This window comes from Ctenopharyngodon idella, chromosome 8, assembly GCF_019924925.1.
Source record: "Ctenopharyngodon idella isolate HZGC_01 chromosome 8, HZGC01, whole genome shotgun sequence".
Lineage (NCBI taxonomy): Eukaryota > Metazoa > Chordata > Actinopteri > Cypriniformes > Xenocyprididae > Ctenopharyngodon > Ctenopharyngodon idella.
Window position 1 is genome coordinate 22,113,400 of NC_067227.1, and position 16,059 is coordinate 22,129,458.

The 16,059-nt window shown below is 35.8% G+C and overlaps 1 protein-coding gene across 2 annotated transcripts in view; it reads left to right on the plus strand.

Moving 5' to 3' along the window:
- Window positions 1-16,059, plus strand: part of ipo11 (importin 11) — a 161,813-nt gene that overhangs the window by 81,144 nt on the left and 64,610 nt on the right. For both annotated transcript variants that reach the window (XM_051902948.1, XM_051902949.1), the window contains exons 17-21: window positions 6,190-6,223; window positions 6,500-6,540; window positions 6,630-6,746; window positions 9,609-9,722; window positions 15,053-15,168. In XM_051902948.1, coding sequence (XP_051758908.1) covers window positions 6,190-6,223; window positions 6,500-6,540; window positions 6,630-6,746; window positions 9,609-9,722; window positions 15,053-15,168 — 422 coding nt within the window. The remainder of the gene's footprint in view (window positions 1-6,189; window positions 6,224-6,499; window positions 6,541-6,629; window positions 6,747-9,608; window positions 9,723-15,052; window positions 15,169-16,059) is intronic.

Consider the following 16,059-nt stretch of genomic DNA (forward strand, 5'->3'; position numbering starts at 1 on the left):
TTATGCAAAGGAAATGAGATTGGGCTACTTCTATTTCATGGTTTGTCAGCTTGAAAAGAATAGACTAATCGCTTTCATATGCACACACCCTCATACATATATACAGCTTGTATTTGCAAATACTGTACACTCACGCAGCAGCCTCCGCTTGCGGTGCTACTATGTTACTAGGGGAAAACTACCTTCTCTTTATTGTTTTGACATCCAAGTCTAAAATATATTATTTGGGAAATTGTAATGTTTATCTCAATAACAAAATTACTGACTCAAAATTAGGTTGTTGATTTTGTCAGAAATAATGAAGGTAAGCCCAAAAGAAACATCATGATTAAATGATTTTAATTGAAACGTGCTATTGTGAAAAATTTGAGAACAAAAAAAAAAAGTTATTAAAGGATTAGTTCACTTTAAAGTGAAAATTACCCCAAGATTTACTTACCTTCAAGCCATGTATATGACTTTCTTCTTTGTGATAAACACAATCGGAATTATATTAATAAATATCCAGACGCATCCAAACTTTATAATGGCAATGAACGGGGCCAACGAGTTTGAAGCTCAAGAAAGTGCATCTATCCATCATAAACGTACTCCACACGACTCCAGGGGGTTAATAAAGGCCTTCTGAAGCGAAGCGATGCATTTGTGTAAGAAAAATATCCATATATTATAAGTAAAATATCTAGCTTCCGCCAGACCGCCTTCCATATTCAACTTACGAAGTAAGTGTAATGCCTCTCGCAATTCAAAGTGCTTAAGCTACGTCCCACACCTTCTGTATTCAAATTATGAAAAAACACTTTACGTTACGCTTTTTTCGTAAGTTGAATACAGAAGGCAGTCTGGCGGAAGTCCCCACCTACACACACACACACATTTAAAAATAAAAAATAAAAAAAAATTTCAACTTTTATCTTTGGATGATCACTTTAAAACTTACTAAATAAATAAATAAATAAATAAAGTGTTCACCCCTGTCCCAGATTTAGACTTTCAATACTAAACTATAAAATACATCATATAAATGCATTACATTTTTAAAACTGATATCATTTGATATAAATAGAATTCTATTTACATCAAATTGTTTATATTATTATAGTTATAAAATGTAATTTATGATATAAATATTATATATTATAATATTAATATTATTTATTTGATGATATAATAACTTTTTACAATGTTTCCATTTGTTAATGTTAGTTAATACATTAACTAACAATTAGCAATACATTTGTTACAGTATTTATTAATTTTTGTTAATGTTAGTTAATTAAAAAATATAACTAGTCAGTTCATGTTAGCTTAGGTGTATTAAATAATATTAACACATATAACCTAATTTAATAAAGTATTGTAATTGCTAACATTAACATTAATGCTTTAGAAGTATTTTTCATTGTTAGTTCATGTTTCCTATATTATAAATATTATTTCAGAATCTCTGGTTTTCACAAAGATTTTATATTTTATTACTGCATATGTATTGTTTTCTTCAAAACACAAAAACTAGCTAAAACAAAACACTGAAAAATGAATAGTGCATGAATGTGTGTTTGCGTGGGAAGACTCGTGTGGGAATTACTGTCGCAGCTGTGTCTTTTGCAATTGCTTGTGGAGACTAATAGCTATTATTCACTACCTTCTCCATTTAAACGAGCCGAAGAAAGCAGGATTAGATGCTCATATCCATAGCGGATGCAAGCTGAGCAGGCTGATAACAGGGATGCAGGCAGAACCTTTAGGTGATCGGCCGCTCTGGTTGGCCAGGTAGACTCGTCCGACTTCCGCAGGCAGGCATATACCTTGCTAAAGCATTACTGTCACAGAATCCCATCTCCTCACTCATAATTCTCTCATATCTACTGGGTGGCTGCTCTGTACTCTGGCAGGGAGCAGAGTGTTTTATTTTCAGCTGCTGTTTGATGTTTTATGCCGCAGACGCCTCTGCGAGAGAAGGCAGCCCTGCTTATCTCTGCTTTTATTCCTCTGTAGGATATGTAAGCCCTCTAAACCCATTTGAATGAAGATGGATTGAATTCGGTAACTGATGGTATTGTTTCTGTTAGTTACATGCTTTACAGCCTGTTATTTAGCAATGAAAATGCTTAGAAAATAGCAGGTTTTTGTGTGTCTAATTGGTTGCCTAAATACTGTAGGAGCGTAAATGAAGTGCAAACTGTACCACCTGTGCGGCGCTTCTTTTACAGTCTTCCACGAGTGCAGCTGTAGCCCCCTAGAGACTTGTGGGATGGTCATACTTTTGTTCATCTAACAAGAGTAATTTGGTTGCACTCTATTTTAAGGTAGCCTTGTCACATTGTAATTACAATTATGGACTGAGTAATATTAATTAACGACATGTACTTAATGTACAGTTAGGGTTTGATTTAGGGATAGTTGCATGTAATTATGCGTAATTTACTGTATTGCCTAATACATGTAAGATATGTAACAAGGACACAGAAAAATAAAGTGTTACATATAATTTACACAGATTTGGTACAACAGATCATTTATCAACTCGCCAATATTATAATCCTGGCCGATACTGATAAACTGATAATTATATTCCACTGAAAGTGTGTAATGCTGTTTGTGTGTACAGAGACATTGTCCTCTGCCTGTATTTTCTTTTTTGTTGTTGTTGTTGTTGTAATGCTGTGCTTGGGACGTTTCTGGGCTGCAACCTTTGGCCAGTGGGTTTGTCCTGTGTCTGAAGCTCGGGAAGCTCCGCTAATTTGTCATGTTTTGACAGAAAAATGCCACAATACTTATTGCAAAACAGCTTATCGCACATCTTCCCACAGGTAGTCTGCTCTTGAGTCGCTGTCTCATTTCATTCTGCTGCAGGTTGGGCTACATGTGTTCTGGCAACTGATATGATGTTTCATATGAATTATATAACCTGAGAATATTTTCCATTTGATTTCAGTTCTTTTCTTTTTTTTTTTTTTTTTTCTTTTTTTTTTGGTGTGCTGTGTGCTTTCATTATTTTACAAAGCACAACTTTTTGTTTTTATTGTGAGTGTACACAAATAAAAGTAGACTCTTTACAGATTCAAAAGATGTATTCCTCTTATGACCAAAAATGACTGAGTATTTTAAGTGCAAGTGATCGCATCAGCGCCTCCATATTAGCTGTCATGCAGTAAGCGCGCTACCGCTACTATTTAGCTTTCACGCAAACCCTTGAATAGCCCTCATTTTTCTAGGTTAACATTAAAGTTTATATAACATAAAAACAGAGGAAATGAGCACGAACAATTAAATGTACAATATAGTCTTATTACTGATTACTGGTAAAAATGTTTAATATTGACCAATGACTAATATGGTATGGTATTTATTTTGCATCCCTAAATTGACACACTGCTTTTTTCTATATACAAGAACAAAGTGGCTGAAAGTGAGAGTTTCCAGCATTTCTATTAACATGACAGAGATCTTTTTTTTTTTTGATACAACAAAGCAGCTGCCAGTAAGAACGGACTTTTAATGAAAGGACTAGTAAGAGACGAATCAGACCAATCAGTAGTTAAGATGTCTTTGTTGTCCTTTTCGGTCTTTGTCAGTTAACTACTTAATAAATGCATTGCTCCAGGCTCTTGGCTATTACTCAGAAAATTGCTTGATCATTAAGTTTGATGTGTTGGGGAAATTTCATCATCTCCTGCTATTGCTCGTTATAAACCTGTTTGTGGAGCGCAGCATGCTGTCCCATCAGCCTGTGTAATAGATCATTGTGAGAGGGTGGCGGGGTCTGTCATTAGCCACCTGCTTGAGTCGTACTCTTTATGCGATCCTTGCTAACACCCTCAGGCTCCTCCGTTATCCCATACCGGCACGACCTTTTAATGATGTTAATTTTGTTTTGGTTACAGGCTAACTCTCAAGATTTATATGTTGAGGAAACTTGAGTAGGCTTAGAGGTCTCTTGTCAACATGTACCGCACTGATTTAAGGAGAAATTAATGGATGTCCTTTAAAAGAGTTCCTTGGAGGTGAAGCGTGTAAAATAGTTTTTCCTAGCTCAGTTTAATGTGCAGAGAGAACTAGAAGTAAACCAATAAGGCTGCATTTATTTGATTAAAAGAGTAAAAACAGTAGCATTGTGAAATATTATTATAACGTAAAATAACTATTATTTCTATTTGTATTATATTTCTATTTTAAAATGTAATTTATTCCTGTGATGGCAATTTTCAGAATTACTCCAGTCTTCAGTGTCACGTGATCCTTCAGAAATCATTCTAATATGCTGATTTGCTGCTCAGGAAACATTTCTTATTATTATCAATGGTGAAAACGGTTGTGCTGCTTAATATTTTTGTGGAAACCATGTAACTTTTTTTTTTCCAGGATTCTTTTGATAAATAGAAAGTTCAAAAGAACAGCATTTATTTGAAATAGAAATTTGTTGTAACATTATATATTTCTATATTGTCACTTTTGATCAGTTTAATGCAACTTTGGTGAATAAAAGTATTTGTTTAAAAAAAAAAAATGTACTTTTGAATGGTAGTAAATGCAAACACTTGTCTGCGTTCCTGCAGTGATGCAAACTGAGGGACATTTTAAACGGCTGGAAAATGTATATAATAAAAAAAAATTGTGTTTAGTTGTGGCAGCTGCCAGCTTTCATATATTTCATTAGATATTTAATTTGAAAAAATCCAGTAATAAAGAAACAGTGGAAAAGTCATGAAAATCAATAATCTTAAAGGGGTCATGAACTGCCTTGTTTTATTGTTTTAGAATGATTCCTGGGGTGCACTTATAATGTTAGTATGCTTTTTACATCAAAAATTGACATCATTTAGAAATATGGCAATATCCTACCCTGATTTTAGCCCTCTGATTTGAACGCTCTGTTTTAAGGGGCTAACGTCTTTGCCTATGAAATAGATAAGTATTACTCTCTCAAAAACCTTTAGCACTTTTTTGCTATTACAGCTCTCAAGGTTAACTAATTGTGAAAAGTGTTGATTATAACATTACATTTAGATCTATGGCATTATATTTAGATCATGGCATGAAAGGTTGCAGTGCATTGTAGCCGATCACAGACATGTTGTTGAGTGCAGTGATCTCGTCATTGCAACTCAATTTCTTCACACTAACGAATGCTTTCATCATAACTAACAGCGCAAGCGCGATGTAACTAAGAGATTCATTGCATAAAACGGCTCAAGTTTTGCACGAGTCCAGAACTCAGTCACTGATAAACTTGCGCTGTTTGTTTGACAGCTCTAGAGATTGTAAAGGGAGCATTCTTTGATCGCTTTCTATATATAATTTAATCACTGTTTAAATAACTGGTTATTTTCATCCTACTAAGAGAAACAAAGTTGACCGTTTACTCACTGGTTTGATTTACTGACACAGACAAATAACATCTGACTGTACATGAATCATTACATATCAGATCAGGCGTTAGAATTAACACAGTTACTTACATGTTGTTGCATTACTGTTGAGTCCATATTGTAAAAGTCTGTTTGCAAAGCCTGCGCCAAAATGCGATTGATTTACCAAAGAATCCACAGTGAAATGTACCAAATAACAAATAAATAATGCTACACTGAGACATTCGACATTGTTGAAAATAAATAAACATATTCCTAGCATTAGGATCCTTTGAAAGGTAATGTTATTTTTGTCCTGTATCGCTCTTCTCTCCTCGTCATCTCACTAACACGGCAGTGGGCAGGGCTAACATTGCAATTATGAAGTAGGCGTTGATGTCTTCTGCGGAGGGGGGTTTCACCTATCTATGTCATAGATAGGCACATTCTGGGAAGAGATGTTCGCTGGGCCTGGTGTCAATAAAAGCTTTTATTAGACTAACAAGGAAGTTTTCAAAGGATATTCTAGTACGATGACTTCTTATATATAAAAAACCCAAGGAAAATTGATGTCTCAATTCATGACACCTTTAAAGCCAAGGAAAAAGAATGAAAATGTTTATTGGTATAAATGTTCTTGATATAAAATAATGAACCAGTGAAAACATCTTGGAAATGCATTGGTCAGAAGGTGTGGAAACGGAATCATTATTTCCATTACATTTGGTGTCACTAGTGATGTGGAAATTACACATTCTGCCATTAAAATTTCATACTTCACAGCCCAGATCATGCTTTATAAATTTTTGAATAATAATGCGATTTTTCTCTGTTTTAGGTTCGCATCGAAACAGCCACAACTCTAAAGCTGGATATCCTTTCCTCTGAGTGATGCTGAGTCTGTTGTAGTTTCCAGTCTTTACACCAGAGTGGTCATTTATCAACTTTAATTGGTTGCATTTAAGCACGCTTGTAATTAGTTTGCCTATTAACCTGTAGCCATTCAACATCACCCGCTTGTTTGCATGGTGCCGTATGATTACTTTAATCACTCTCATCCTCATTCATCTGCATGTCTGATAATCAGGTGTGTGTTTAAGAGTTCATTGCTTCTCACCTGCAGTCATTTACACTTAACTCATCCTCACCCGTCGATGACTTCGAGTTCAGAACTGAGCAGTTCTTACCGGTAAGATGGTTGTTTTGAACATTTGACGTCATTACATTTTATTTGTTCATTTAAAGGTCTTCATTAACACTTATTTTATTCCTCTTCAGTACTTGGAGTCTATTTTCGGCCTGTTGTTCCAGCTGTTGCAACAGGTCAATGAGTGTGACACCAAAATGCAAGTTCTCCACGTTATTTCTTGCGTCATCGAAAGAGTCAGCATCCAGGTGAGCTTCAGTCATCATGAGAGGTTAAATGAAGTCATCCGAACACAGAGGGGTCCAAACGTTACCCCCCGAGGTCACATGCTTTTCTATATAAAATACTCAGGCTAGTATTTGTTGTTTTTGCACACTGAAAGACACATATTGATGTCATGTCATTACCAAACCATGCTGACTGAGGACAAGGCCATGACCTGCTTGAAAATAACCTTAAGCAATTGTGTGAGCCTTGAGCCATTCATTTGATGAATGACAGTCATGTAAGAATACAAAGCTCACAATTTAAGCTTTGTTCAGTCAAACATGCATAAATTACAAAGGGTCATATTGTGTGTACAAAGAAAGCTTTCAGTAGTAATCTTCTGTGTCAATTTTGTGCAGCACAGGAGTTATTTAATGCCCTATTCAATGATTCCATGCTAATATATCTTTTGACCATTTTGACCCAAATTTTCTATTCGCAACTTGTGAAAAAACGCTTTTCAATCAGACTCTCTTGATCTTTAACTGCTCTTGATCTTTGACTAAGTTCCTCATGCCAAGGCTTAGCTAATTTAAACTTTTGTTAAATCTTGCTTCACTCATGGTTTAAAATCTGAACTGGCTTTCTCGTTTTAAAAGAGTTTTCTGGGCAGCCGTTTTGGGAAATCCGATCAAATCTTTGGGAGCAATTTTAAATCTCTCCTAGTTTGCCCATGTATTCACAGTCCTCCCTGAAAGGAAAGTTAATGGGTTTTATCATGAGCAATCAAGTAGGTCTTGATCTTTTGAGATAAGAGTTCTTTGCACTATGAAAACTTCACTACTACTTTAAGAACTTTAAGAACTCTGATTTTCCTCCCCAGTTCCTGAAATTTGAGCTGCAAAAATGTGCCTTCTGCAATGTGATCTCCACAACTTTTTGACATTTGATGAATACGTTGACGCATGTTTGTCCACTTTACACATCAGTGATGTCTGTTGAGTGATCAGAAATTTGAAACCTGGCTGATTCAGTCATGGCGAGGTAAAGGAGAACATATTAATTATAAATACCAGAAGAACTATTATTAGAGTTATTATTAGAACTAATATTAGAGTGAAACGTATGAAAGTTTGTCAGAGTTCCTGTCTGTTCCTGCATTTCTTTCTGAAGAATCCTAGTTTTAGGAATATGCAGTATTTTGAGGGGGGGAAAAAGTCACTAACAAAGGCCAAAACCTCTATGATATGACCCTTGTGAAGATAGTTTTGCTAATTTATTTAATCCTGAACCATGACACCAAGATATGCAAAAACTGTCATCACTGATTTGTGCGTAGTGTCAGACTGTTTGCAGCATATTTAAACTCTGTTTTCCTTTTAGCAGAAGAAAATTCTGATAAAGCACCAAAATGATAAAAACTTGACATCAAAAACCAGACTTGGGGTGTTTGTTAAACCACTGCATCCAATTACAATGTGAAAGCATATGGATTTTCTTGAATATAAACTATATTAGATATTTACATATGAAATAAAGATGGTTGCAGAGATGAAACGGGAAGCATTGATGAGTTTTAGGAGTATATTTGTATGTAAATAAGATGTTTTTTGACTATACTGTTCTGGAAATGCAGAATGAAATGGAAAATGAAAAGGGTCTTTTAAAATCTGAATGGCACTTAGTGTTTTTTTTTTAATGAAATAATATGAATATATATTCATAAATAAAATATGAGACTTGCAGAGGTTGCGTTACACAAAAATAAAAGCATTGACGGATAATAATTCAAAATGCTTTGTCATTTTGACAGATAAAAGTAAGGTATCTGCTCTTTTACGTTTTTCTACTTGAGAAACATTCCCACAGTAAAGGATGCTAATAGGGATTAGAAGTGAAGAATATAAAGTTTTAGGGCACCCCTGCAAAAATAGATTGGGAGAGAGATGTGAGGGAGGATTTAGCCAGTGATTCTAAGTATAGTCCAAAGGAATAATTCATAGGATATTGTTCATTAAATCAGGTACCAAATCGCTTGAATGCATTGCAAGAGCAGCATAAAAAGAAAAACCTGCAACACAGCACTTGCTAAGACTAAATGAACTCTTGCTACAGAAGTTTTGTTATAGTGACTATCAATATCAGTTAAATAGCAAATGCAACAATATTGAACAAACAATATTTTATTGAACAATGACATGTTTCAGAAAAATTCAAAAGAAAAATATGGAACAAATTTGTTATTAAACTTGTTATTATTTATTTATTATAAATTGTATCTATTTATTTTTATTTATTTATAAATTTATAAGTATGAATTCATAATGTGACATGGTTGTCAGACCATATTTTAACACTGTATAAATGGGTCATAACAATATTGTATTGAACAATTACATGTTTCAGAAAAGTTCAAAGAAAAATGGGGTAAAAAATTTGTAGTAGTAATAATGATGGTGGTGGTGATGATGAAGATGATAATATACAAGTATTATCAAAAGTTATTTTCATTTATATATTAATTAATTCAAAATTTGACATTGTTGACTCCTTTTTTTTTTGTTACATAGTATAAATGGGTCATATATTGTTGCCTATATATTTCCCTTGCTAGAAGATCATCATGTTTGGGTGGCATTGCCATCAAAAAGTTTAAAAACTCTATAACCGTAATTGTCGGTTACTGCAGTTTTAAAATCAAATGACAAGTATTATTAGAATTACCAGGTCACCCCTGCTTTAAAGTTTTAAAGCATTTTTAGAGGCTCTTTGAAGCTGACCTGTTTTCTTTTAATTAATCTAAAGCATTCAGACTCAAAAACAAAAATTTTTTTTTTTTTTTTTTTTGTGTGTGCTCCTTTGCGATTGAGATCAGTGCTTACTTTTCCCTTCCTCTCTTCTAGATTCGACCGTACGTGGGCTGCTTAGTTCAGTACCTTCCTCTTCTTTGGAAGCAGTCAGAAGAACACAACATGCTCCGCTGTGCCATTCTCACTACCCTCATCCATCTCGTACAGGTACGGCATACCCACGGGGCAAAGAATGAAACAGATAACGAGCCTTTGAAACGGTCGGGTCGGGTGTTTAGCATTCTGTTTGTGTTTCAAGTGCTGACTTGGACGTGATGTGCGTACCATCACTGATGGGGGGCCTGATTTTCACCGTCGTCGTCTGTTGATATGAACAGATGCCCTCCAGCCCTGCTGAGCACTTCTCTGGTTTTCTGGTTTGCAGAAGACTTTTATTTTAGTACGATACACTTCATCCCTTCCTGCTGTGAGTGTATGAACACATGCGGACAGGGGCTTGTTATTGATGGGTGTATTTGAAAATTGCCACAGAGCTTCTCCATTTTCCTCTACATGGGATCCCGCAAGGTGCTCATTTCATTCTCTCTCTTTTTTTTCCCCCTTTTGCGCCATGCATCAGGAGCAGTTTCTGTGTCACTTCGGCCCCTGAGGACATGAGTGACACTCACATTTAAACCATCCAGAGGCTGCAGTAGCTGGATATCTTGAGCTTGGTTTAACTGAGAGCTCCATTGAGCAACACTTGGCTGATGCAGGCTTTTCACATTTCACATCACTTTTCACATCATTTAAAAAAAATCAATTTTGACTAAATGGATACTAGGTTATGCATTCTGCAAACTGGGTTGACTCTTGGTGATAGTCTAAGGGTATGTTTACACGACAATGATGAACTAAAAATGAAGACGTTTTTTCTTTGCGTTTTTCACGTATAGACGATAGGGCTGCCCACTTATAGTCGACTAAATGTTAGTCGTGTACAAGTATTCGTGCGGAGTGTGGAAGGCAGCTAATGTATAGTGCACTTTACTGCATGACATGGCGATCACTTGCATTTTTTCAACTTAAATATATTTTTTGTCATACAGATAAGAGTAATACATCATTCCGAACTGTAAAGGGTCTACTTTTATTTGTGTACACTCACTATAACAACAGAACGTTGTGCTTTTGTGAAATAAAGAAAACTAACAGGATGCGCTTTTTGTTGTCTCGGTCTCCCTGAACAGCAGCGCGTCACATAAATGAACCGAAACTCAGCATATAGACTACTTTCCTCACAGACATGAGAAATAGAAAGCTTGAAACATCTACTTTTAAACGAACCAATCTGAATTGAAAACAAATACTCTCTGGTTATGTAATCCATATGAAAGGTGCATTTCTCTCCAGAGTCAGCATCGTCAACTTCATCTTTGCAGCCGACCCTGACTCAGAAAACACTAGTTTATTAATAAACAATTAAAATATTATTTTATAATAATAAACTTATATAAACTTGCTATTTTTTTTACTTTCATAATCATTACTTTTGCCAGTGCTTTGCGGCAAGCTTTATGTGTGCGCTTAAGCGCGAGGCATATATTCCGCCCCCCCAGTATATTTAAGTAATTAAATTAATATAAACGTGCCATTAGTCGACTAATGGCTTAAATGAACGACTAGTAGTCGACTAGAAAAATCTTTAGTCGGGGGCAGCCATAATAGATGACAACGTTGTCAAAATGATCCCTGTTCACACGGATCCACGAAAGTGATTGATTGTTTTGTCTCAAGATGCATACCAGTAATTTTTTTTTTTTTCTAGGGTACGTTTATAAAAGATCCTTAAATGCCCTAACTGAACTAAGGCTTAATCCTGGCTTAGTCTTAAGCTCTGAGTTACAGGCATGCAAACTTGGGGTAAAAACCACAAGAAGTGCTTTTTCCCTTTTTTGGACTGTCACCATTGGCATATAACAAAGATTGTCAACAGATTTCACCAATAGATGGATTTGTCTGAAATATACTGTGATAATTTAAATAATTAATTTAATATTGAAATTTATTTCATTTAAATTCTAGTTATATTTAAACAATTATAATTACATTAAATAATGGCAAAATATTAAATGATATTTATTAACAATTATTTAATTATAAAAAATAATTTCAATAATTGCACATTTAAATTAACAACTATAAAATATTACTATTATTAACAATAGTTAACAATTATAAACAATTATTTCATTACAAAAAGTATTTGAATAATAAAGCATATTGAGCTCCCCTGCCTATTATTTTTCACATATTTTAAATGTCTTTCAGTTCATCACTCTGTGTACAAATTTTCAGCTATACTTTCGTGGATCAAATATAATGTTACATTTTGAGTTAATTTAATAAATATTCCTCTGAGGAGAGTTATTGAGTAATCATCAGCTTTAATGAGCTGTTCTTTGTATTTGAAAGTGCTCTTTGCTTCAGTAACCACATCTTGCATATTAACATTTCTCACTCATGTTAAAGACACTTCACAGTGTCTTCAGTTCTTGTAAATCACAGACACATGAATCAGTCTAAAAGATCGCCCTAGGCTTGGCTGAAATTTGCATACTTCCAAAAATCCAAAATTTGTGCCAGCTTAGTTGACCAGCAGTCATTAATCTTTTTTTGTTGTTGTTGTTGCTTAAGTCCTTAGATTTGCATATTAAAATGCCAGCAGTCCTTCAGGAAACTATCTATTGTGTGCATATCTCACCACCAGCCATCGACAGTTTGCTATTAACCTTGCATTTATTTGTGTTTTCTGTGGCCTCCTCTGCCAGCCATATGGTATCACAGCTGCTGCTCTCCAGCCTGGCACAGAATGCTGAAGAGACAATATTACCAGTGAACATTCAAAGTCAATCATCCCTAAATGGCCCCATCATGGGTCCATCCCCAAAAGCATATTTTTGACAGATGCTCCAAAATGGATGCTCTCTTTACTGCACATTTGGATATGATTTGTTGACCTGCAGAGGCTAAATTGCCTCGGCACATGCCGTGGCCTGCAAATTTGGCCGTTGTTGTTATGGATGGAGCTTTTGTTTGGAATTTGGAATGATTGGAAACATTTTTTGGTAAACTAGAAAGTTTTTTTGTGAAGTAGTTGGAATTTTTCTTTGGTAAATTTTTTTTTTTTTTTTTTGTGGTTGTACTGTATCACATCAGGGTAGAGCTGCACGATTAATCGTAAAAAGATCGCGATCTCGATTCAAGCACCCACACGATCCTACTTTATTAATGACAACGATTCTCCCTCGTCTATTAAACCTTTGACAAAATCATACCGGAACGTTCAAATCTGTGTTCGTGCTGCCAGAGCCAGAGAGAGCCGTTTTGAATCACACATTAGTTATTTCTGTGTTAGAAATATTCACATTATCACAGAAGTACTGAGATATAAGTTTTAAGTTAGTATTTAAACACAGATGTTTACGATAGCGATCAAAATAGAGCAAACTACTTTTTGAAATGAATTTGGCACGTCAAATAACGGTTGTATCAATTACATCTAATTCCACTAGGTGGCGACAACTGACTGTTAAAAAATGTATTTGTCGTTGAATCGTTCTTTCAAAAGATTCGTTCAAAAACACTGATTCATCAAGCAATGAAACAAGTATTTATTAATGAGTCATTGAATTCATTCAAAACCATTTTTTAAATAATTCTTTCAAACATTTTCCAGCAATTAGTCAGCAATTTATATTTTGTCAGAACCTCTAGTAAATTACATGTTATTTTGTTTGGTTGTATATTCAGAATCGTGAGAGAATCGTGATCTCTATTTGAAACCAAAAAATCGTGATTCTCATTTTATCCAGAATCGTGCAGCTCTACATCAGGGGTAGCCAGCCAAGTTCTAACACATTTCTCTGTAATTTTCAAGTAATCTTGAACACCTTTATTAACTGGTTCAGATGTGTTTGATTAGGGTTGGAGCTGAATTACACTGGAAGTTGGCTCTCCAAGAGCAGGGTTGGCTGCCACTGGAACTATCCACCTCATTTTTCAAAGCGGATATAGCTATTTCCTCTCAGTGTGTGAGACTTATATCACCTCTGTTGGGTGGAAACCTCCCTAAACTCTACTGTTCAGGAAATGGAAAAAAAACAAAAAAACTATTTTTTAAAGCTGCAGTCCATAAGTTTTGCCTGATTGTTGCCATCTCTGTTTGAAACCTGCACTTGCAGTTATTTGCGGAATTATCATCTTTACATGAGTTGTGCATTGGCACGGCACCTCAGCGCGGATGAATGTAATGTTTTGAGGAGAATGTGTGGCTGTCAGTCACCGCACCGGTGTGGATACTGTACTTCGGAATCACAGATAGTACTCTTGGAAGTATGACCAAAATAAGAATTTTCACCGGAAAATGTCATCTGAACAAGTAACTGCCACTTTTGTTCTGACCAACTGAGGGGAAAAAAAGCATTACAATGGTGAATAAATCTAACGATCGCTTAGCTCATATCACATCAAACCGTGCATTTTTAGGGCCCGAGCACCGATGGGCCTAAACATGCTCGAAGACGTAAAGGGTGACCAATACTAATGATTTATGGAAGGAAAAAAATGACGAAATATGGAGATATGAGGTTTCCACCCGACAGTGACGATATATAAGCTTATTAGCTTATTTATTATTAGGACAAATTGTTACAGTACAGTAATGAGAATCATTATTTAGGAAAACACAAACCCAATTTTTAAACATCCAGACGCATGACAAAAGCTCATTGTTCCACTCAACTTTTAAACTGCCATTCTTGTGTTTTCTGTCTCCTTTCTTGCCAAGTTATGACTCTTGTCTGTGGTGTCTGCGGGTGGGTGTCCTTGGCTTCTGTTTGTTGTTTTTCATCATTGGCCCGTTGACAGTAACAAAGCTTCACCTGGATTCTACGGATGGTACAGTTCTACCCTCTCTAAGCCCCCTAGAGTTCTCCATCTGTGATTTTGATGGACAGCTCAGAATCAGCCGGCCGTCGAAGGCAGTCATGTCCTGAACTTAAGAGCCCTTTGCGGTGGTCTATGTGATGAGCCCTCATCAGTCAGAGGCTGAGTGGGCATATCTCACCCAGGGGAGGGCAAGGCTCTCAAGACCGGGCCCTTGAATGAACCCAGAAAATACACGGCCGCTGGTGTATTTCTGAGATTTCCTTACTAGAGAGCATGGGAAGCTGACACAATATCGCACCTGCTGCTATTCAGACAGAAAATGATGTTTGTTGTGCTCGGCTGTAAGATGAAATGAAACTCATTTTGGCAGCACTGCTTATTTTGACAACTGTTTTTAACACATTTTTATCTGAATACAAATGTTTTTTGGCAGCATCTTCATTGTACAACCTTTTGTATTGTTAGGAATGTATAACACAGTTAATGTTCAAGGCTTTGAAAATTGTAAATTTTAAAAGACATTTTTAAAAATGAATTCCGAAAAAAGTGTTTTGATCAGTTTTCCCTTGCCCTTATGATTGGTTGAAATATTTTTTTGCATTGTTCAGGGCCTGGGAGCGGAAAGCAAGAATCTGTATCCCTTCCTCCTACCTGTTATCCAGCTCAGCACAGATGTTTCGCAGCCCCCTCACGTTTACCTGCTGGAAGATGGTCTGGAGCTCTGGTAAGTCTCCAAAAATGTATCTGAGCCAAAGGTTTAAAGTAGGAATAAAAGTTTCAACACAATCTCTAGGTCCTTTTTCCTTTTTCCTTTTGACATCACAGCCACTGAAGACACAGGGGATTAGTTTTATTTTTGAAGGGAATGTGCTCCCATATACCTAAATTCGTTTGTCTGCACAAATCATTTTACACCAGACTGCAAAGGGACAGGACAAAACACAGGTTTTGCTAAAAAGTTGTTACTCAAGTATGGATCAGTACAAACTGTTTGTGATCCAGCTTATGTCTCCGGTGTGATACTGGTCATGGCAGTAATGAAAGGGAGAGCACACACTTTAGTTGAGTTCATCAGAGTTGTTTTATGGATATAAAGTTTACCGGTTTATTAAGCACCCCTGGGTCTGTATTTATTTGTTTACTGTTAGTAGTAACGAGTGTTTTTGTGCAATTCGCTGTGTATGTTGATGATAATGCAAGGGGAATAGAGAGTTTATGGATAAGGGTTAGGGTTTTAATGCGCACTTCTTGTACTGTGTTTTATTCAGCTCTTACAGTGATTTTCTGGAGTGAAAACGGACACTTTGTGTGATGTACAATAAACTTCATAAAACTCATCAGTGAAGTTTTGCCCATCATTTGGACAGGGTCCACTACAACAGGCTTGTACTAATAGTGGATAGAAGCAAGACGACAACATAAGTTATAACCGTAATTAAACTAAACTATATACCTGTTCTGTCTCTATGCAGCATACAACATACTGCTGACAGTTTCTGACATTTTCAGTTCGTGAGATTGTCCTGTTTTGTTGTTGTCGGTATGCCGGACCATGAGCTTTTGAAGCTCCGCCCTCTTCTTTAAAGGGAGCCAGGAGCAGCAGTTAATTTGCATT